This window comes from Schistocerca piceifrons, chromosome 5, assembly GCF_021461385.2.
Source record: "Schistocerca piceifrons isolate TAMUIC-IGC-003096 chromosome 5, iqSchPice1.1, whole genome shotgun sequence".
In the NCBI taxonomy this organism is placed as follows: domain Eukaryota; kingdom Metazoa; phylum Arthropoda; class Insecta; order Orthoptera; family Acrididae; genus Schistocerca; species Schistocerca piceifrons.
The window spans coordinates 625,347,441-625,371,691 of record NC_060142.1 but is presented as its reverse complement, the minus strand read 5'-3'; the positions used below and the strand labels follow the sequence as shown (position 1 = coordinate 625,371,691).

At 42.9% G+C, this 24,251-nt stretch overlaps 1 protein-coding gene across 1 annotated transcript in view; it reads right to left on the bottom strand.

The window, feature by feature from the left end:
- LOC124798354 overlaps window positions 1-24,251 on the bottom strand; it is a 391,600-nt gene that overhangs the window by 111,214 nt on the left and 256,135 nt on the right. Inside the window, exon 2 of the mRNA XM_047261716.1 lies at window positions 15,083-15,221. Within this exon, the coding sequence (XP_047117672.1) occupies window positions 15,083-15,221 (139 nt within the window). The remainder of the gene's footprint in view (window positions 1-15,082; window positions 15,222-24,251) is intronic.

The window sequence follows — 24,251 nt, the reverse complement described above, 5'->3', positions numbered from 1 at the left end:
ACGGTAGACTTGGTCAGAATCTGGCTATATTTAGTGGAGCAATAATCTTGCTATACAACTACATTAATGAAAGTGCTGTCAGTCTGTGTGTCCATACAAGAATACATTAAAAAGTTTGGCAGAATGTCATGAATCATTGTTTGACTGTGTCTGTGAATGACGTTTTGCTGTTTCCGCCACCCTAAGAACTTTCATTACTTCCAGTTACAGTTATGTGGATTCATATGTTCAGTAATAGTGCTTCCATGTTTAAAAAAAATTATCTCATGGTTAAAACTACACTCCTGGAAATTGAAATAAGAACACCGTGAATTCATTGTCCCAGGAAGGGGAAGCTTTATCGACACATTCCTGGGGTCAGATACATCACATGATCACACTGACAGAACCACAGGCACATAGACACAGGCAACAGAGCATACACAATGTCGGCACTAGTACAGTGTATATCCACCTTTCGCAGCAATGCAGGCTGCTATTCTCCCATGGAGACGATCGTAGAGATGCTGGATGTAGTCCTGTGGAACGGCTTGCCATGCCATTTCCACCTGGCGCCTCAGTTGGACCAGCGTTCGTGCTGGACGTGCAGACCGCGTGAGACGGCGCTTCATCCAGTCCCAAACATGCTCAATGGGGGACAGATCCGGAGATCTTGCTGGACAGGGTAGTTGACTTACACCTTCTAGAGCACGTTGGGTGGCACGGGATACATGCGGACGTGCATTGTCCTGTTGGAACAGCAAGTTCCCTTGCCGGTCTTGGAATGGTAGATCGATGGGTTCGATGACGGTTTGGATGTACCGTGCACTATTCAGTGTCCCCTCGACGATCACCAGTGGTGTACGGCCAGTGTAGGAGATCGCTCCCACACCATGATGCCGGGTGTTGGCCCTGTGTGCCTCGGTCGTATGCAGTCCTGATTGTGGCGCTCACCTGCACGGCGCCAAACACGCATACGACCATCATTGGCACCAAGGCAGAAGCGACTCTCATCGCTGAAGACGACACGTCTCCATTCGTCCCTCCATTCACGCCTGTCGCGACACCACTGGAGGCGGGCTGCACGATGTTGGGGCGTGAGCGGAAGACGGCCTAACGGTGTGCGGGACCGTAGCCCAGCTTCATGGAGACGGTTGCGAATGGTCCTCGCCGATACCCCAGGAGCAACAGTGTCCCTAATTTGCTGGGAAGTGGCGGTGCGGTCCCCTACGGCACTGCGTAGGATCCTACGGTCTTGGCGTGCATCCGTGCGTCGCTGCGGTCCGGTCCCAGGTCGACGGGCACGTGCACCTTCCGCCGACCACTGGCGACAACATCGATGTACTGTGGAGACATCACGCCCCACGTGTTGAGCAATTCCGCGGTACGTCCACCCGGCCTCCCGCATGCCCACTATACGCCCTCGCTCAAAGTCCGTCAACTGCACATACGGTTCACGTCCACGCTGTCGCGGCATGCTACCAGTGTTAAAGACTGCGATGGAGCTCCGTATGCCACGGCAAACTGGCTGACACTGACGGCGGCGGTGCACAAATGCTGCGCAGCTAGCGCCATTCGACGGCCAACACCACGGTTCCTGGTGTGTCCGCTGTGCCGTGCGTGTGATCATTGCTTGTACAGCCCTCTCGCAGTGTCCGGAGCAAGTATGGTGGGTCTGACACACCGGTGTCAATGTGTTCTTTTTTCCATTTCGAGGAGTGTATAATTGTAATATTATCAGTCTTTTGTGATAAAAATGTGGTTTCAGCCCTTGTGCCCAGCAGCACATTTTGCAATTTCTCTCCAAGACTGCCCCAACGCAATATTTGGGGAAGTGATGATAGGCCGAGGTGAACGTAATACACGACAATTTACTTTTTTTGTAGGCTGTTTGAGCTGTGTTTACGAGGATATCCCATGTTCCTCGGATTGTGTGGACATCACAGTAGCTCACCACAACCTACTATTTTTGACCAGGTATATTGGAACTTATATCCCAGGCACAATTTGTTCAATGTGCATAGTCATTGTTATATCGAGGGGTTTGTGTGGTAAAATATGTGAGAAACGTCCAGACGTGTATCCAGAGGTGGAGGAGGTCGGTATGAGGTTCATGATATCTGTGTCCCCCTCTCCCACACCCCCTATCCTCCTTCGGAAGACCATTTTACTAAAAATATTTATGTTTTTACGCAAATTAATTTTAAAATTTTTAACTTTCGGAGAACAAAGTAGCATGAAAACTAAGACTGTCGAAAATGGCAAGGGATTGTAGACAATTACAATTTACACCTGGTACTTATCAGCGCCTTTCCTGTGGGCTAAGTCAAGTGGATTGGGTTGAGACCTCACCGGCCTCTGAAAGCTATTTCAGCCAGGAAAAGGTGTCCATTCACCGACTAATCATACTTGCTGCCAGCGGCAAATCCGGCACGGTTCCTGAGTCAACAAGTAGAAAGGCTAAAAACAAGAAGTTGAGAGAGGCATGACAAGGGGGAGGGGGGGCAAGGGGGGGGGGGGGAGGAAGACTCTCTACTGAGGGAAAAAAAAGGAAGATTGATTTACCCGAACGCTGTCTAAAACGACTGAAAGAATCAGCCTTTCCCTCATTTAAACATTCACAAATTAGTGCTAAGTGAAAGACTGGTAATGGTGAGGGTACACTTAGATTTTTTACGTAATGAAGTTGTCAAATTTGTGAACGTTTGTTATTATTATAGTTCTTAAAGTAATTAAAAGACGCTTGCACTTTTCAAATTACTGCACGAATACTTTTCAAATGATGCTAGGAAGCTGTGTCTGAAGTGATGTACTAATCATTGATGTAAGCACATTATTATATTAAAACAACTTTTATAATTCTGTTGTTGTTATTATTAAAATCGGAATCACTTGTAGCTTGTTAAAAGTGGGAGCGATGGCAACTTATATTGTGGGGGAGGGATAATAAACTGTGGCCACTCCCCCCCTCCCGCGCTTCCCCAACATCCGAACCTCCCGTTTAGAAAATACAGTATACAAATATTTAAAATACGCTCAAACAGAACAAAGTTTATACGGTTGACATCCATTAGGTTAATTGACAACTGCAGCGACGGGAAGTGGATCCATCCAGAAAGTTAAAACAAATGTGGCAAATCGTGAAAACAGTGGATGCCCTCGATAAAGGATTAATGCTAGGCAAGATACAGCTCTTAATAAATTTTCAGTGTTTACCAATTTTTGTCTCATTTAACCAATTGTACCTTACTTTTCATTACAAATGAAGGACATCGCGATCATCGTTATAACTTTAACACTACTTTGTATAATCTTTGGCCCCTATTGTTCAATCTTTACATTGAAGAAACGATGATGGAAATAAAAGACTCAAGAGTGCGATTAAAATTCGGGATGAAGGACGGAAGGATGTCAAAGATAATGTTGCCTGACGTTACTGTCATCCTCTGTCAAACTGAAGGAGAATTACAGAATGTGTTGAACGGGAAGCACAGTCTAATGAGTACAGAAGATGAATTGAAACTAAACAGAAGAAATACGGAAGGAATGAGGAGCAGCAGAAGTAAGATTAGCAATAAACTTAGTATCACTGTTGGGGACCAGAAAGTAGGGGAAGTAAAGGAATACTGCTGCCTTGGAAGCAAAGCAACGCACAACGGAAGAAGCAAGGAGGACATAAAAAACAGACTAGGACAGAAAAAGATGGAATTCCTGGACAAAAAGAGTCTACTACTATCAAACATCTGAAAGCGTACATTTGGAGCACAACATTGTATGGTAGTAAATAGTGGACTGTGATAAAACCAGAAAAGAAAAGAATCGAACCGTTCAAGATGTGGTGCTACAGAAGTATGTTAAAAATTAGGTGGAATGATAAGGAATGAAGAGGTTCTCTACGGAACAGTCAAAGTAACGAACATATGGAAACCATTGACAAGAAAGAGCAGCAGGATATTGGACATTTGTTAAGACATCCTGGATAACTTTCCTTGGTACTAGAAGGATCTGTAGAGTGTAAAACCTGTAGGGTAAGACAGTGATTGAAACAAATCCAACAAGTAATTGAAGTTGTAGAGTGCAAGTGATCATGAAGCATAAAGACGTTAGCCAAGAGAAGAATTCGTGGCGGACCACAGTGAATCAATCTTCATTATGATTATCAGGGTTACGTTTCAATATCTGCTTTAATAGGTATAACCTGTAATGGAACTGGGTATTCTAGCACCTTTATTTAGTAGTGAAAATCTGATTTATGGTGAATCCCTAGTGATTGATACAAATTTGCCACTTGCATTGAAGTCGTGTATCTGAAATTTCATGGTGCTGTTACACTCTATATTTACATTTATCATCTTTTTTACTAGCGATTATTCAGTCACAGATTATTCTTGTGGCATCAGAATTTACTATTTTAAGTTTCCAGTTTGTTTTGTACGCAGTGCTTTCATATTAGACCAATTACAACTTTGTATATGTACTTCAAAATAAAGAAATTAACGTTCTAAGTGAATTTAGAGGTCACTGAACCATAATGTGATGATAACTAGCAGCCTTTTGCTTACGTTTGTTTAATGTACCGTATTTAAAAATTTGTATTATTTGAAATTACTTCAGCATTATCAATACCTTATAATTTTCTGAACTTCATATTTGGGGCGTTTGATGTAAAATAACGGTATCAATACTCTCTTAGTGTATTTTGAAAACTGTTAAGACTACTTATTGTCAGTAAAATAAAATTGAAACTTGATTGATTATAATGGCAAGTGTGTGGTTATGAGCCAAAACTGGTTTCAGTATGAAGTATCATCTCAGTTAGTACAAGAGTACTGGAAATGTAAAGTTTTCGATTAAATTCCCCACCTAACTGGGGAAACTGGTTAAGTTATTGTTACATACGAATGTTGGCAAATGTGCAACTGAAGTCAATATAACACTAATTGTGATTAATTTTTATTAAAATTACCCGAAGAAGAACACCTAACTTCATACAAATACATGTGACACAACAGACCCCGCCAGAGCTATGGAAAAAGCAGCAGGACCCACATACTGACCATTGCTGGACGACGCCCTTGCTGATACAGCAATTCAGCAGAGGCCAACTGCTTTTGTGCCACCACTTCCACGTACCAGTGATCTGAGACAGTGACCAGCCCCCCCCCCCCCCCCCTCCCCCCGTGTAGTGTTTGCAGTTTGCTATACAGCCGCGAGACTGCACATGGACATCGCTCACCGACCCTGTCATGTACCTTTCTCCGATGACACACAAAAACGCAGCCTTTCCATAAAGTCCGCATCGAGCAGCTGCATTTGAACTCCAGTCCAGCCGAGTAGGCTGTTATCGGTTTGGCTGGGCTGTTTTGCTTCGCCCGCAGAGTGTCGATTGTTGCCACGAGATATACTGGCGCAGCCATGAAGCAATTACGATGCTGCCGGACTCCAAACGGTTGTCCACTGGCCACTGGCTGAACGCCCAAGCGCGGCAACCAACACCCCACCGCTTCCAAGGCACGAACGGACGACTCATCAGCCCCTTGTCGCTCGTGCATGCCGCTACTTGATGCAACACCACAGCCAACGATTCACGTTTCGCCTTCCACGGCAGCCCAGCCTACCATCACGTCACCAGGACGCGAGCCACAGCCTAAGAGGCGTCGCTGCTTGCAGCAGCCATCACAGCTCCCAGCCGGGCTGTGGTCCAGGAGTCGACTTAGCGCCCGGCGTGCCAGATATGTTAGTCTGTGCGCCACTTCCAGGCACTATGGATGTGCCAGAAGCTGTCTGTTTCGCCTGTCATACCAAGTGGAAATATTAGGAGCTGACGCTAAACTTGAAAGAATTAAAAAAGAACCGCTTGTGTTCACAACATCTCTACAGCTGGTCCCATCCCCCAAACCATCAAAAGAATCCAAGATGCCTCAGTTGGGCGTTGAACCGATTCTGTCAAACAAGAAACCGGCTCCCATTAATCAAATAGCTGTCTATGAACACCTGACCCGCTCCATACGTAACACTTTCGATTGATATTTGTTAGTGTAAGCATTTTTATTTAACATTTATGACGAAACAAGAAATCACATATCCTAAAGTGTCTCCTTTTAGGTTCATGCTATGAGCATATTAGTTGTGTACATGGGCAGGGAAGGGGGAAGAAGGGTGTTGGATTCTGCTTACAACGACAATGTACAGGAGGACGAGCGGTCAGGACTTGTAAGTGGCCATCAAGGGCTGCCGTTAAATGACAGAATAGGAAATTAGTTAAAATGAAGAGAATATATTTCAATGTACGGTATACAAGGGGCGCGCCTAGGGTCGGACGTTACTAGGTTTAGGCCAGTCTAGGAGCTCGAACAACTGAATTATTGTTGGATGACATTTATTCCTTACTACTGAGATACTCGTACAGACGAGACAAATTAAGGGAATTCCTGACATGTGGCAGCACTTTTGACAGCTTTCGACTGCGAAGTGGAAACGCCTGTAGGCGAAAACCATAGCGGTTTACGGAGCTGTGAAGAGGTATTTCCGAAGAGACGTTTACAAAATCGCGTTTTAGATACGCGAAACAGATGCGTCCAGCGTACTAACACTGTCCCGGATCACGTTTGTTAATTTGGATACTGTACTTACACGTTTGTACATTACACATATTTCTTTGTACGTCTGCTTCATAGTATCAAAGGTGTTTTTGCGAGTACATGGAAATGAAATTTTTTCGATATTTCACTACGAACAAAGCAAATTTTTTGTTTGCGTTTCCAATTGAAAACTCAAAAATACCCGGGTAATATCAGGTCTGTCAGCTATTTTCGAAAAAAATGATTATCAGTGGAATAATGATTTTACTTGTCAGCAGCATACTAATGCTCCATCCAACATTACGATTGTGATCTTAGTAGTGTGCTGGCCGTGACTTTAAGAAGTCTGAAGAATCACATGCATAAGTTGATTAAAAACAGAAATGTATTTCTCTTGAATTCAGACATATTTTTTGTTTACCAGGGGTTTGGCCGTGTCTTGTAAAAGATTCGGGTTCAGATTGAAGTGGACAACGGAAGGGGAGGCGGTTCATGTTAATTGATGTTGGTGCCCGGTCATGGAATGCAGGGTCCGCCTCTGGTAGCTGAGTGGTCAGCGTGACGGAATGTCAATCCAAAGTGCCCGGGTTCGATTTCCGGCTGGGTCGGAGATTTTATCCGCTCAGGGACTGGGTGTTGTGTTGTCCCAATCATCATCATTTCATTCCCATCGACGCGCAAGTCGCCGAAGTGGCGTCAAATCGAAAGACTTGCACCAGGCGTACGGTCTGTCTACCCGACGGGAGGCCCTCGTCACACATTTCCATGGAATGCAGAGCCAGAGGCTCCGCCTCCCAAGATGGACGTCCGTTCTGCTCGAGGTCTGGATCACAAGAGAGAGAGGCAACCGTGTTCTGCACTGTGCAACGCTCCAGAGTCCACACACGTGACCCCGTATCCCATGCACACTATTGGCTAAAACCGATGGCATGAATTCACTAGCACTTTCAGCCTAAAGCTCAAGGCGTCTCTTGTCAACAGCTTTAACTCGGTTCTGAAAGACAGACAACTTGTATCACGTAGGCACAGCGTAAGTTGCTCTGGGATAAAATTTGTTAAGGTTTGAGTGGGCCTTTGAAATACATTTTTTAAAAATATTCCTTGACTGGCTGACACCCTGTACTGTTGGTTTCTAGATACGGTGCATGTGTATCTTGTACTCATTTAGGAAGTTTGTAAATCTGACACAGTTGGAGGCAATGAAATAACGAGAGCTAAGTCAACACTTTATTTACAAATTGTCATTGAAAACCTCTGAACCCGAATCTTTTACAAGACATGGCCATACCCCTGGTCAACAAAAATTATGTCTGAATTCAAGAGAAATACATTTATGTTTTTAATCAACTTATGCACGTGATTCTTCAGACTTCTTGCAGTCACAGCCAGCACACTATTAACATCACAATCGTAGTGTTGGAGGAAGCATTAGTATGCTGCTGACAAGTAAAATCATTATTCCATTGATAATCTTTTTTTTCCGAAAATAGCTGACAGACCTGATATTAGCCGGTTTTTTTTTGCGTTTTCAATTGCAAACGCAAACGAAAAATTTGCTTTATTCGTAGTGAAGTATGAAAAAACATTCATTTCTATGTACTCTCGAAAACACCTGTTTACTATGAAACAAACGTACCGGTACAAAGAAATATGTGTAATGTACAAATGTGTAACTACAGTATCCAAATTAACAAACGTGATCCGGGACAGTTTCAGTACGCTGGGCGCATCTGCTTCGCGTATCTACAACGCGATTTTGTAAACATCCCTATGGAAATACCTCTTCACAGCTCCGTAAACAGCTATGGTTTTCGCCTACAGGCGTTTGCACTTCACAGTCGAAAGCTGTCAAAAGTGCTGCTACATGTCAGAAATTCCCTTAATTTGTCTCGTCTGTACGAGTATCTCAGTAGTAAGGTATAAATGTATTAAAACTTCATGCATGATGGAGGCATTTTTCATGCGTTTCAGTGTTTATGACGTCATATCTCTTGAGCCATGTGTCACCCAACAATAAAATTTCTTAGGTACATTCCGCGGCATATGTGAACACTGTCTACAACATGTATTGAGAATGTAATTAGTCGAAAAAAGTAACAAATTTAATGGGCATGTACAATGTGGCAGTTCTTCACGCATATCGGTGTTTATATGTCATATTTTCTTAACTATGAGTGGTAGCATTGTATACTTTTGGACGAACATTTGGCGGCGTATGTGGCTACTGCCTAAGAAATATATTGCGAATACAGTTAAAAAAATGGTTCAAATGGCTCTGAGCACTATGGGACTCAACTGCTGAGGTCATTAGTCCCCTAGAACTTAGAACTAGTTAAACCTAACTAACCTAAGGACATCACAAACATCCATGCCCGAGGCAGGATTCGAACCTGCGACCGTAGCGGTCTCGCGGTTCCAGACTGCAGCGCCTTAAACCGCACGGCCACTTCGGCCGGCCGAATACAGTTAGTAGCACATAAGAAGTACATTTAAACGTCATGCTCGATGTTGCAGTTTTATACACATCTTATTCTTTGTGACGTCATATCATCTTAACTATGTTAGGTATGTGGTTCTTAACCCATCCGCACAGCGATTGCTGCCTGACTGTAAAGGAAACGTGTACCAAGTTTGGTTGAAAACGGTTCCGTGGTTTACAGGACATATGGAACACACACACACACACACACACACACACACACACACACTCGCACACACACGTATATATCCAATTTTATAATATGTATGAACTAACGAAAAGTTCTTCTAAAGGACCTGTTGCAGAGTGGAGAGTAAATTGTAAGTAGATTACAGGTGAAATTGAACCAAATTAGATCTTAAAGTTTGTATTTCAAATGCATTTGTACTGACGAGGGAATTATTTCGAATTAAAGTCTGTGACAACCCGCAAGCACACATTCACAATTATCTCGCGAACGACTGCTTTGCGGACTTGAGTTTCCTGGAACGTTATTGCCACTATTATTGTATACCTTTACCAATGTCAGTTTTCGCCACTGAATGTGATACACCAGGTATATATTCTTCATGAGTAATCTGCAGACGGTACCACGAAAGCGAGGTGCGGCTCTATCAACGTCACAAGTAAACAACTAGGTAGATCTCAGCACGGAGCTAGCAGTCTCCAGGAAGAGCATTTGTCGACAGCTAATCTGCCTATTGATGTTTAATAGCCTTGTGTATCAGTTACGGAATGAAAATCAATACAAAGGAAACAAATGCAATAGCATTAGGAGGAAGTAAAAAGATAAAGATAAACTTGAATGGAGAAGAGTTAGAACATGTGCAAAGCCTTAAATACTTCGGAAGCAGGATAGAAAGTGAGTGGAAGGACAGCAGAACAATTAAAACGAGAACATGGTGAAGAAAGCATTTTATACGAAAAGGTGAATTTTCTGCAGAAATATGGACAATGAACTGAGGAAAAGGCTAATGAAGTGTTGTATGAGTATTCTAATACATGATGCTGAAACGTGGACACTGCGGAAGAAAGATAAAGCAAGGCTGGAAGCTTCTGAAATGTGGACATAGCTATGATCGAAGGAATAAGAAGTGTGGAGAGAGTGCAAAATGAAGAAGTACTGAGGAGAGTGGGAGAGCAAAGATGTCATAAACAGAAGTAAATCAAACTGTATTGGACATATATTAAGAAAGAAGGAAAGGCTTATAAAAACATTCTTGGAAGGGCATATGGAAGGAAAGAAGAGGCGAGGAAGGAAGAGATTTCAGATCCTGGACGATGTGATGAACGGCAAAACATACAGTACCATTAAGAAGGAAGCATTGTATTACAGGAAATGGAGACGCAAAGTACCTGCTGATATAGCAGAAAACTGATGATACCACATATCCTTATTTTTCATGTACTGTAGTATAATGGTTTTATGTATAGTTTTATCCACTTGCCGTACACTTTATCGAACGTTTTTTATCATAAGAAAATCACTACTGTGTACATACATTCTAAGTCGTACAGATTATTTTAACGTATTATATAAGGATGTACAGAAAGATCCTGTGAATAATTATGAGAACCATCGATGCCCAAATCACTTAAGCTGCATTAACAGTCTGTGCAGTGGAACTTCCACTGCACTTGATGTCCTCAGTTACACAGGAGAGAATACTCTAATAAACAGAGGTATGAGAGTCCTGTGTACTTTATCGCCTACTCTTTTAACGTTTACGTGGATTATTTAATGTTAACTTACTATTATATGACGACGATATTGTATAAATGGCAAAACCTCAACTAGGAAAATCAATCCATCTTTTAAACTTAATTGGAAAGTATTGTAATTTTAAGATAGCAGTAAATAAAACTAAGACAATGGCATTCCATGGGAACTATGCAGAACAAAAATATACCTAATTGAATATTCCATTGGAAATATCCAGAATAAAACAACGCTCTAACTGAAGATTAAATTTTTGGAACAGGTTCAGGACTTCAGTCACTTAGGGAGCTACATTACTTTTAACGAAGATAAGGGTGCAAATAATTATTAAATTACAGAAAGATCAGATTGTATGTCGCACTAGATGCAAAAAATTAAAAAAATACATGAACAGACACAAAAATGATATTTTATAAGGTGTTGGCTGTACCTGTTCTACTGTATGGCAGTCAAATTTAGGTTATGAATGGGGAAGATTTTAGATGTGTGCAGGCGGCTGAAATGAAATTTAGACAATCAGTCAAAGATTGTATTAAGTTGAAAAGGATTCATAACGAAAAGATTAGACATATAGAATATGTTTGCAGTAAATGACAAAACAGAAGAAAACTGGAATGAATATCTGGAACAAATGGAAGAAACTATGATTCCAAAAATGCTCTCACAATACAAACCTAAAGGAACATAGGACGGTGAGTTAATTGACGGATGTGAGGTCAGAAGTGGTAGATAGACCTAATCTGTGACTATCAGAAGACAAAGAAGAAGACGACACAAGGCTATTTTAAATTTTCACTGTTCTATATTCTAATGGTGTTAAAACAACCACACATTTGTTTTTAATGGTATGCTAAGAACAATTGTGTGATCTTGCCACCGACACCACCTAGCAGTGGATTTGATAAATATTCCTCTTCTGTCTCTCACACAGCGCTTTTGCACTGCACGTAGATCCGACAGAATACAACGTATCCAAAGAAATACACACGAAGTTGGTATGTTGTCCTGTAACTCCAGTAGTTCTTTTTTAAAACGGTTATGTAGTTTGCAACGTCACCTAACAATTTTCTGCGGAGTAGTTGCTCTCTAAACAGCATTCCAAACGAGCAAACCAGTGGCAAATTTACCTGATGTTGCTTGCACCATAGGTAACTGTTTAAAAAAGGAATAGCTTGATAATATCGTAGAGGCGAACAGCACACGTCTGCTTTCATGCGCAGGAGCTAAGTCGCTGCAAAAAATAATCTGTATCTGCGATCCTGCAGTACAATAGTTTATGCATTGGCTAGAATTGCGAATTCATAAAATACACAGAAACATAAAATAAAAGATACACGAGTAATTTAATAAAAAGGATTCTACTCTAACCTCTGTAATTGATGTAGACGACAGAGGATTACGTTAAATGTTTATTCAAGAAACTACATCTCAAATAAACGGAAAGTGGTTGCACGATTCCCAGTTAAAATACGGACAGGAAATAGCCTTATCAAATGCAGTGAAGTCGCGTTGAGAGCGGTATGAGAATGGTAGCAGAATCCCCAAGCTGAATAGTCAGCATAGACGCGGGAGAACTAAGTCCATTTCATGATCACAACACGAGAAAAATTCATGGTTCAAAATAATTCAGTTTTGAACGTGATGATTTACAAATTAACACACGTGAGATGAAGAGTGGAGACTCATACTCTGTCTATTCCATTTCTGTACTGGAATTGGCAAAAGAGCATTGTAGCGGTTGTTCACTGCCTAGAATACAGGACCGAGTGACTCACATCAGCTCAGACAGGTCTGCCTTTTTCCAGAATTCAAAGTGCCCCCTCAGTATTCAACATCTCACGTAAAACTGCCCTCAAAAATTAAAGTCTTATAACAGCTTTATCACCTACACGATCACATAACATTCATTACCACAGGCAGTCTGCCTTCTTCAAGCACAAACGTAAAAGCGTCCCGAATCGCTGCCTTAAACGCACCCTGAAAAAGTGTCCGCCTCCACTTGACTTCAGCAGTGTCTGCTTTTCCACTGGCTGAAGCCATTACCACCAAAAACACATCGTTCAAATGTTAAAATGTGTGTGAATTCCTAAGGGACCAAACTGCTGAGGTCATGGGTCGCTAGACATACACACTACTTAAACTAAATTATGCTAAGAACAACACACACACACACGCCCGAGGGAGGACTCGAACCTCCGACGGCAGAGGCCACGCAATCCGTGGCATGGTGCCTCAAACAGCGCGGCACACATCGTTCTTAAGACCTACAGACAAGATTGGACTCAACTTGACCACGTCCCGCACTAAACTATTACATTACAACAGTATTTAAATAAAGAAACGTTCTAAATATATGATCACACTCAGACCACTGTAATAAAAATGAGTTGTCTTTACGAGGGACGTTTGGGGTAAACTTTTTTTATTTTTCGACATAGTCTCCTTTTAGACTTATACACTTCGCCCAACGCTGTTGTAATTTGTTGATCCCCTCCGAATACTAGGAATTGTCCAAGTCTGCGAAATAGCTATTAGTTGCAGCAATCACCTCCTCGTTTGAATAAAATCTCTGTCCCGCCAGCCATTTCTTCAAATTCGGGAACAAATAGTAGTCCGAGAGAGCCAAGTCTGGAGAATAGGGGGGATGTGAAACGAGTGGGAATCCTGTTTCCATTAATTTTGCGACCACAACTGCTGAGGTGTGTGCTGATGCATTGTCGTGATGAAAAAGGACTTTTTGCGGTCCAACCGCCGGCGTTTTTCTTGTAGCTCGGTTTTCAAACAGTCCAGCAACGATGCATAATATGCACCTGTAATAGTTTTACCCTTGAAACTTCCTGGAAGATTAAAACTGTGAGACTCGAACATGCGAACTTTGCCTTTCGCGGGCAAGTGCTCTACCAACTGAGCTACCCAAGGACGACTCGCGCCCCATCAAGCTTGGGTAGCTCAGTTGGTAGAGCATTTGCCCGCGAAAGGGAAAGGTCCCAAGTTCGAGTCTCGGTCCGGCAAACAGTTTTAATCTGCCAGGAACTTTCATAGCAGCGCACACTCCACTGCAGAGTGAAAATCTCATTCTGGGAACATCCCCCAGGCTGTGGCTAAGCCATGTCTCCGCAATATTCTTTCTTTGAGGAGTGCTAGTCCTGCAAGGTTCGCAGGATAGCTTCTGTAAAGTTTGGAAGGTAGGGGACGAGGTACTGGCAGAAGTAAAGCTGTGAGGGCGGGGCGTGAGTCGTGCTTGGGTAGTTCAGTTGGTAGAGCACTTGCCCGTGAAAGGCAAAGGTCCCATGTTCGAGTCTCGGTCCGGCAAACAGTTTTAATCTGCGAGGAAGTTCCATATCAGCGCACACTCCGCTGCAGAGTGAAAATCTCATTCTGGAGTTTTACCCTTCTCCAGATAGGCGATGAGGATTATCCCTTGCCAATCCCAAAAGACAGTCGCCAAAACCTTTCCGTCCAAAGGAATGGTCTGCGCCTTTTTTGGTGCAGATTCTCCCTTGGTAACCCATTGTTTAGATTGTTCTTTGGTGTCAGGAGTATAGTAATGTATCCACGTTTCATTCACAGTGACGAAACGACGTTTAAAGTCCTGCGGATTCTTACTGAACAGCTGCACACCATCTTTGCAACACTTCACACGATTCCGTTTTTGGTCAAGCGTGAGCAAACGCAGAACCCATCTTGCGGATAGCTGTCTCATGACCAAATGTTTATGCAAAGTATTATGTACCCGTTCACTCGAGATGCCCACAGCACTAGCAACCTCACGCCCCTTAACTCTGCTGCCATCCATCACCATATCATGGATTTTGTCAGTGATTTCTGGAGCTGTAACCTCCACACTGCGCCCAGCACGTTCAGCATCACTTGTGCCCATATGGCCACTCCGAAAATTTTGAAACCACTTATAAACTGCTCTTATCGAAGGTGCAGAGTCACCGTAATGTTTATCAAGCTTCTCTTTAGTCTCCTGAGGCGTTTTGCCTTCCTTGATTCACTTGAATGCCAAATACAAAGGAATAGACCAGAATGGCTGAAACTTGGTGTGCGTTGTTTCGAAAGATGCTACTAACTAAACATGACCTCGAGACATGCCGGTGGTGCCATCTCTCGGACTTCGCACGGACTTTTCAAACGCCCCTCGAAGTTTGCTTGAAAGAGTAGAGGATGTCAGTGTGTTACTGCTGCCAACATTTCACCATAAAGGCAATTATGTAACTGTTTACTGGTCATTTTGAGAGAAATATATCTAAAGAAATTAATTTTGTGAACATCCATTTAACTGGAACAAACGTACGCTGACGAGGAGCCAGTACTGACCTGGACAGTCGTGGTCGGACTGCGCGTAGGGCGGTCTGCGCACCCGCGGCGGCTGCGCCAGCGGTGCCTCCATGAAGGCGTAGTAGCCCTCCGGCGGGGCCTCGTCGTCTCCCCAGGCCACCACCAGCGCCAACAACACCTGCAACACCAACCGACACCCTGACGATACACAAAAATACAAACACGCATTCTGCTAGTGTCAGAAACTGCATAAAAGTTTGCAAATGAAATAGGAGGGGCGTTCAGTGCAAATGCAACACCTTTTCCCCCTGGCCAATTTCGGTTTAAAAATGCGGAATTTGTTGTGGGACATAGTGTAATATTCCTACTTCACACCCTATCATTTCATAAAGTTCCAATAGATGGCGGCGCTATGCGTATCCTTCCAAATGGCGTCTGCAGCGGAGGTGCGTTCCAATCAGAGAGCTGTCACTGAGTTTCTTGTGGCTGATGACCAGAGCGTTGCAGATATTTATGGGCACTTGAAGAAGTGTTTTGGAGACCTGGCAGTGAACAAAAGCACGGTGAGTTGTTGGGTGAGTGTCTGTCATCATCGCAACAAGGTTGCGCAAACCTGTACGGTCGCAACGCGAGCTAACCAATCGCATACAGCTGTGACTCCTGCAGTGTTGGAACGCGCAGACACTCTAGTTAGAGGGAACCAACGGATCATAATCAAACACCACGCTGCTCAACTGGATGTCTCTATTAGTGGTGCTGACAAATTCGTCCACCAGTTGGGGTGCCTCCTGGTTTCCTCGCCGCCTAACAGTACACCATAAATCTCAACGAAGGACCATCTGTGCTGAACTGCTTGCACGTTATGAGGCTGATCGTGACAACTGTTTGTGAGACATCGTCACAGGCAATGGTACTTGGATTTATCACTCCGAAGAAAAAGTTCAAATCAACAGCCTTAGGCGGTAAAGTCATGGCGACGGTCCTCGGAGACTCTGAAGGGGTTATTCTGTTTGATGTCCACCCTCATGGTGCTACCCTTAAGAAATTAAAGAAACGACTTCAGTGTGTTCGTCGCCACAAAACTGCAAAGGAATTTCCTTTTCTCCATGACAAAGCAAGGCCTTCCGAAAGTCTGCGCGTCCGAGATGAGCTCGCAGAACTTCATTGGACTCTTCTCCCTCATCCAACCTACAACTCGGAACGTGCGCCTTCCGACTGCCGTCTGTTTGGCTCAATGAACGATGCACTAGGCGGGAAGCAGTACGTACGGGGGTCACTCCAAAAGAAATGCACACTATTTTTTTAAAAATCCATCTTTTATTCTACATGTTTGAAAGTTTTACAGTGTGTAGATACATCCTTTAGGAACAATATTTTCATTTCTCCACATAATTTCCATCCCTCTCAACTGCCTTACGCCATCTTGGAACCGGTGCCTGTATACCCGCACGGTAAAATTCTGGACCAACCTGTTGCAGCCGCTGTTTGGCAGCGTGCACAAGTGAGTCATCATCTTCAAATCTTGTTCCACGAAGAGAGTCTTCCAGTTTCCCAAAGAGATGATACTCACTTGGAGCCAGGTCAGGACTGTAAGGTGGGTGTTTCAGTGTTGTCCATCCGAGTTTTCTGATCGCTTCCATGGTTTTTAGACTGATATGTGGCCGTGCATTGTCGTGCAACAGCAAAGCATCCTGCTTTTGCCGATGTGGTCGAACACAACTCAGTCGAGCTTGAAGTTTCTTCAGGGTCGTCACATATGCATCAGAATTTATGGTGGTTCCACTTGGCATGATGTCCACAAGGAAGAGTCCTTCGGAAACGAAAAACACTGTAGCCATAACTTTTCTAGCAGAAGGTGTGGTTTTGATTTTTTTTTCCTCTGGTGAATTTGCATGATGCCACTCCATTGATTGCTGAGCACAGCCTCAGAAGCAAACGAAAAATACTGTTTGAAGAAACAAAAATTTTGTCCCTGGCTTCCAGATACTGGGACTCTATAATTAAGTAGGTTTTAGAAATAAGAATATGGAGGAAACCTTCAAGCGAGCTCTCGATGCAGAGAAGAGCCAGTGATAATCGTCGCAATGTTTTTGGTAATGCGGGAGCGGTGGCGCCACGAGCGCCGACGTTGACACCGTCTGTGACTGTATGACGTAAACACCGACCAATCAGAAGCCGTCTTTGGGCTATATAAAGCCAACACAGCAGCAATTTTCACAGTCAGTTGTTCCTGACGTAGACGATGGTATAAGCCGTCGAAAGCTCGAGGTTTTACTCTCGAAAGACGCAGCAAGAAGTCTGAGAATGTTTTATACAATACATGATTAATTTCGTTAATACATTCACTGCACACACGTTGCTTCACATAACCCCAAAAGTGGAAGTTTAAAGGCATTAGGTTCGAAGATTGTGGTGGCCATGACTTCAAACCAGCCCCTCCTAGCCGGCCGGAGTGGCCGAGCGGTTAAAGGCGCTACAGTCTGGAACCGCACGACCGCTACGGTCGCAGGTTCGAATCCTGCCTCGGGCATGGATGTGTGTGATGTCCTTAGGTTAGTTAGGTTTAAGTAGTTCTAAGTTCTAGGGGACTTATGACCACAGCAGTTGAGTCCCATAGTGCTCAGAGCCATTTGAACCAGCCCCTCCTATCCAACGCTGGGCAAATTACGTATCCGGAAACTAGCGAACATTGTTGGCGTTGTGTGGGCGAGCGCCGACTTGAAAGATGAAACCTGAGAACTGTGGCACGGCATACAATTGCAACACGTCAAGATAGTGTTTGACGTCTTAGTGTGCTCCGCCAACAAAAATGGGCCTATAACTTTACTATGCACCGGGGCACACCACGCGTTAACCTTAGCAGTGTTACCGTTCATACTCAATGAAGGTAGGAGGATTTTCAGAAACCCATATTCCGATGTTCTAGCGTTGAGCATGAGCACAGGCATGGAATGTGGCCTCATCGCTAAACAGACTCTTGTTCATAAACCGTTCATCATGGTCTACCTCATTAAGCATATCTCTAACAAACTCGAATCGTTTCGGTTTGACAGCATGCAACAACTGAAACCTTATGAACTGTAATCTTTTTTAGGCCTAATTCTCGACCACAAACACGCACCGATTCTTTCGGGCTCGTTAGATAGCTATCCCTTTTAGCATCAACACTTACCGAAGGCCTACCAGAACGGGGTTCGTCCAGCAAACTGCAGGTATCTTTAACTGCTTATCCCACCGATTTTTGTTACTTCTGTTTGGTGGCTCTTCGTTGTACGTGAACGCTGGCCACGGATTCGAATCTAACAAGGCACAGTGCACACTGAACTTTCCTGTGTTACCGTCCACATCTCGACTGACGTGGCCTGATCCGTTGAAGCTACATGGTTCGTTGTGATGCATCAATACCTGCGCGCGCACACCGGTGAACATCGTACTATAGAAACTCTTTGCGATGCTGCCCAGCGCAGCGCAAGTTTCGACCTTTCGTTTCGTTTCTTTTAGGCACAGCAAGCATTCGTAACTGCACTGTAATTTTGTACTTAGTGATAGAGTCATTCTCTCAAAGCTTCTTCTGCATATCAGGAGTTGTTAAATTTGGGACATTCTTCTTTATTATTGTAATACACAATTCTCTTTCTTAAAACAAATTTGTGTTTTGAAATTTCTGTTTCTTAAGGAAATTTAATTTACGGTTATAAAAATGTTACCTCTGTGCAGTTGTTAATTTTTTTTATTTAGTTGTGTCAAAGGAAATTGTTTATGATAATTTCTACTTGTAATTGTAAATACATAAGGGGTGGGGGTGGATGGTGGGAGGGAGATGGAGTTACAAAAGCAGCATGCACCGCTCCTCAAGCCATTGGTTCCTACAGTTTCGGGTGTAAAATCGAATAATATTAAAAACTATTCAGGGTCCTACTAATAGAACGGTTATTGCAGACACCGCTACATATGTTACCATTGTGCAGCCTATTTCGAGTTAAGTGCTCTGCCACTCCGTTCTAGGGTATCGCTCTTGTCGAACTCGCTGCCAGTTTTTGGTGTATGGAACCGGAACCGGTCGGAGTGAAATCAGAAACCAGTGTTGGACGGGGAACGAAATCTCCACCTGCTCAAGTTACATGTATATCTTTTGGAGCTGGTCTTACAGTACGTTTTTTCAAGGATCAGTTCAAAGCATTCCCTGTCTGGTTAGCATGGTATGCAATCTTCTTTGCGTTAATATTACATATGAGCTTGTGTAACTCTACTTACTTGTTAATAATTGTATTGTAAATCGAATCTCAATGGAAATTCATTTTCAGAGAAATATTTCTATCGGTGCACTGAATGGATTACTTTCTGCTATTTGTTCGTGCTATCTCTCTTTCTTGTAGTTTTTCTATTTTGATGCCGTCCTCCAACATTTTCTTATTTGTCTTTCTAGTTTATTCAATTTTTCATCTTTGTACACCCAGTGTATTACATAATCTGTGTTACATATTCTAATCTTTGTGTATCTTTACTATTCCCGAGTAGTGTGACTTCTTCTTGCGTGTTTCAAAATATGTACCACTAGCCTAGCCGTTGTTCACGTAAGACTTTTCACAAACAGATTTCGCCTTTATAGTACCTATTCATTTCATTCCTACCTCTACACTTAATTCTCAATATTTCTCGCGTCGGCACTTTCTTTTTAAGTCCCTCACTTTTCACGTTTCACTTTCGTAAAATGTTGTGGTCGATTACAGCGTAAGAATCTCCTTCCTCGTTTCTAGCCAGAAGATACTTTTAGCCAATCGAAGTTCTTTAGGCCTACCTCAATAAGTTTCCGATGTCTCTGACGCTTCGGCCACCTCATGTATCTTACTTCCTAGAAATAATAATTTCACTTACTGTGATGCATCTCCATTCTTCGTAGTTTTCGTATTTAGTAGCTGACAATTCTTTTTTCTGCACTTCATCGTCAGTATCTTTTATTGATCACAATCCCTATTCATTGTTTAGTTTCCTATCCACTCCTTTTAATACGTCTTCTAAACCTTATGTGTTTCTATCAGAGGACCTACTCCAGCATCACGAATCTTACCACTGGTATGATGCCGTTAAACGTTCACTAACGTTTTAAAACTTTTCATCCTTTCTTTGTGTACCCAATACAGAAGTTAAGACGCAGTGATAACTCGTACGGTTATTTAACACGCGGGCCGTTCTTGATTTACAACTTTGACTGTTATCTCGGAAATATTATTAATTATTCGTCTGTTATTACTGTCAGAATTTAGAGAATCTTAGACCAAAAGAAATGTGAACAATAGAAAATCCGAAAAAGGCAACTAAGCGTTAGAAACGTGATACTGAATACTAAAGCACACAATGAAGGGGTGCTGTAAGGAATGGGTGACGACAGGAGTGTTCAGAAGACTCTTACCAGAAAAAGGAAACGGGTTAGTGGGTCATCTGTTAAGCCAATCAGGATTAGTTAACTTGGCGGTAGAAGAAGCAATAGAAGGGAAAAGTGGGAGGGTCTGGCAAAAGCTAGAATATGTTAAACTGCTGGGAGCAAAAGTTTCATAATACTTAAACTACCAACAGGATATATACGTCCTGTGAAGTGGCATTCGTAGACTACTGGGGGCGGTAGTGATTCCAGTGCTCGTAGGATGCTGCCCCACCGGGTCAGGAAGTGAGTAAGACACATCTAGTTTCGAATAATGTCCATCGAGAGCAACCCATATGATGTTCCAAGAAGGAAACTAATGTTTTCCGCCAGTTGCGTTACAGTGATGTTGCAGAGACAGTGTGCTGCGCTTATGTTGTGTTGATTTGTCAAATAATTGTTAATTATTCATCTCCAAGTTTATTTTTCCTCCCCAATCAGAACCTGGTAAGTACATAAAAATTTGTAATGTAGTATTATAGAACACGTTTATCAGCAGAGACTGTTATGTAAGTCCAAGCGGTACTGCAGGAAAGGTGTACTTCATTCTCAGAGTGGCTTTTACGGCGATCGTTTTGTGTATTTCCAGGCTCGCGAATGAGTAGAAAAACTGGCTTTTACCACTGTTGTTTTATGTTTTTGTAGGCCCCTGAGATGAACAATAGAAGAAAAATAACGCGCAAAGAATTACAGCGGATGTCGGCGAAATCTGACTGTGACGTAACTGCAGACGATTCGTCAGACGAAGAATACCAGGTCGATCAGGACGACTCTGATATGAGAGAAGATGGAAACTGGTGGTCAGTCGTTATCACCACCAGGGATGAACTGAGTTCAAACGGAACGACTGCGTGTGCTACACCACCTCATAGTAAAGTTTCTATCGTGTGGTCCACGCCAAACAGTTCATTTGTACCTAGACATACTATCACTCAGGATCGCACAACTATCTCATAATCCAAACTGAATACGGCATCTGACAATATTGACTGTTTCCCACAAGCGTTTCCTCGCAGTTTTATTTGCACGTTAGCCAGAGTACGTTCGTTTTAACAGTCTGCAGTGGGTACCGTGTCAAACGTTTTTCAGAAATCTAGAAATATGGTATCTGCATATTGCCTTCATCCATAGTTCACAGTATATCATGTGAGATAAGGGCAAAATGCATTACGCACGAGTAATGCTTTCTAAAACCATGCCGATTCATGGACAGGAGCTTTTCAGTCAGTAGGAAATTATGTTCGAACTCAGAATATGTTCAAGAATTCTTCGGCAAACCAATGTTAAGAATATTGGTCTGCAATTTTTCAGGCCCGATCTTTTACCCTTCTTGTACACAGGTAACATTCCATCGGAATTTCTAAAATAATTGCGGGTAGTGCCAACAAAACTATTATTCATGTTGGTGTGTTCAATTATGAGATTGGCGATATACCATCAGATTTACGGAAAAACGTCGTCCACACAGTTCCCAAGACTGCAACAGCTGACAAGTGCGAGAATTATCGCACAATAAGCTTAACAGCTCATGCACGTAAACTGCTTACAAGAATAATATACACCCAAGAATAGAAAAGAAAACTGAGGACGATCAGTTTGGGGTTAGGAAAAGTAAAGGCAACAAAGAGGCAGTTCTGACGTTGCGGTGGATAATAGAAGCAAGACTGAAAAAAAAATCAAGACATGTTCGTAAGATTTGTCGACCTGGAAAAACCGTTCGACAGTGTAAAATGGTGCAACATGTTCGAAATCCTGAGAAAAATAGGGATAAGCTATAGGGAAAGACGGGTAACACACAATATGTACAAGAACCAAGGGGGAACAGTAAGAGTGGAAGACCATGAACCAAGTGCTTGGATTGCAAACGGTGTAAGACAGGTATGTAGTCTTTCACCCCTGCAGATCAATCTAAACATCGAAGAAGCAATGACGGAAATAAAAGAAAGGTTCAAGAATGGGATAGAAATTCGGGGTGGAAGGATATCATTTACAAAATTAGCTGGTGACATTGCTATTCTGAATGAAAGTAAAGAAGAATTACAGCATTTGTTGAATGGAATTAACAGTCTATAGATACAGAATCTGGACTAAGAGTAAATCGAAGAAAGCCGAAAGTAATGGGAAGTAGCAGAAATGAAAACAGCGAGAAACTAAACATCATGATTGGTGATCACGAAGTAGATAAAAGTTAAGGATTCTGCTACCTAGGAACCAAAATAACCCACAGAGAAGAGATCAAGGAGGACAAAAGAGCCGACTAGCACTGGCAAAAAGGGCATTCCCGGCCAAAAGAAATCTACTGGTATCAAACACAGGTTTAATTTGAGGAAGAAATTTTATGAGAAAGTACGTTTGGCGCACGGCTTTATATGATAGCGAGGCGTGGACTATGGGAAAATCGTAACAGGATATAATCGACGCATTTGAGATATGGTGCTACATAAGAAGGTTGAAAATTAGGTGGCCTGATAAGATGTAGAATGAGAAGGTTCTCCACAGAATTGGCGAGAAAAGGAATATATGGAAAACAGCGATAAAAAGAAGGGACAGGATGATAGGGCATCTGTTAAGACATCAGCGAATAACTTCCTTGGTACTAGATGGAGCTGCAGAGAGTAAAACCTGAAGAGGGAGACGGAGATTGTAATACAGGGTTATTACAAATGATTGAAGCGATTTCACAGCTCTACAATAACTTTATTATTTGAGATATTTTCACAATGCTTTGCACACACATACAAAAACTCAAAAAGTTTTTTTAGGCATTCACAAATGTTCGATATTTGCCCCTTTAGTGATTCGGCAGACATCAAGTCGATAATCAAGTTCCTCCCACACTCGGTGCAGCATGTCACCATCAATGAGTTCGAAAGGATCGTTGATGTGAGCTCGCAGTTCTGGCACGTTTCTTGGTAGAGGAGGTTTAAACACTGAATCTTTCACATAACACCACAGAAAGAAATCGCATGGGGTTAGGTCGGGAGAACGTGGAGGCCATGACATGAATTGCTGATCATGATCTCCACCACGACCGATCCATCGGTTTTCCAATCTCCTGTTTAAGAAATGCCGAACATCATGATGGAAGTGCGGTGGAGCACCATCCTGTTGAAAGATGAAGTCGGCGCTGTCGGTCTCCAGTTGTAGCATGAGCCAATTTTCCAGCATGTCCAGATACACGCGTCCTGTAACGTTTTTTTCGCAGAAGAAAAAGAAGCCGTAAACTTTAAACCGTGAGATTGCACAAAACACGTTAACTTTTGGTGAATTGCGAATTTGCTGCACGAATGCGTGAGGATTCTCTACCGCCCAGATACGCAAATTGTGTCTGTTCACTTCACCATTAAGAAAAAATGTTGCTTCATCACTGAAAAAAAGTTTCGCACTGAACGCATCCTCTTCCATGAGCTGTTGCAACCGCGCCGAAAATTCAAAGCGTTTGACTTTGTCATCGGGTGTCAGGGCTTGTAGCAATTGTAAATGGTAAGGCTTCTGCATTAGCCTTTTCCGTAAGATTTTCCAAACCGTCGGCTGTGGTACGTTTAGCTCTCTACTTGCTTTATTCGTCGACTTCCGCGGGCTACGCGTGAAACTTGCCCGCACGCGTTCAACCGTTTCGTCGCTCACTGCAGGCCGACCCGTTGATTTCCCCTTACAGAGGCATCCAGAAGCTTTAAACTGCGCATACCATCGCCGAATGGAGTTAGCAGTTGGTGGATCTTTGTTGAACTTCGTCCTGAAGTGTCGTTGAACTGTTATGACTGACTAATGTGAGTGCATTTCAAGCAC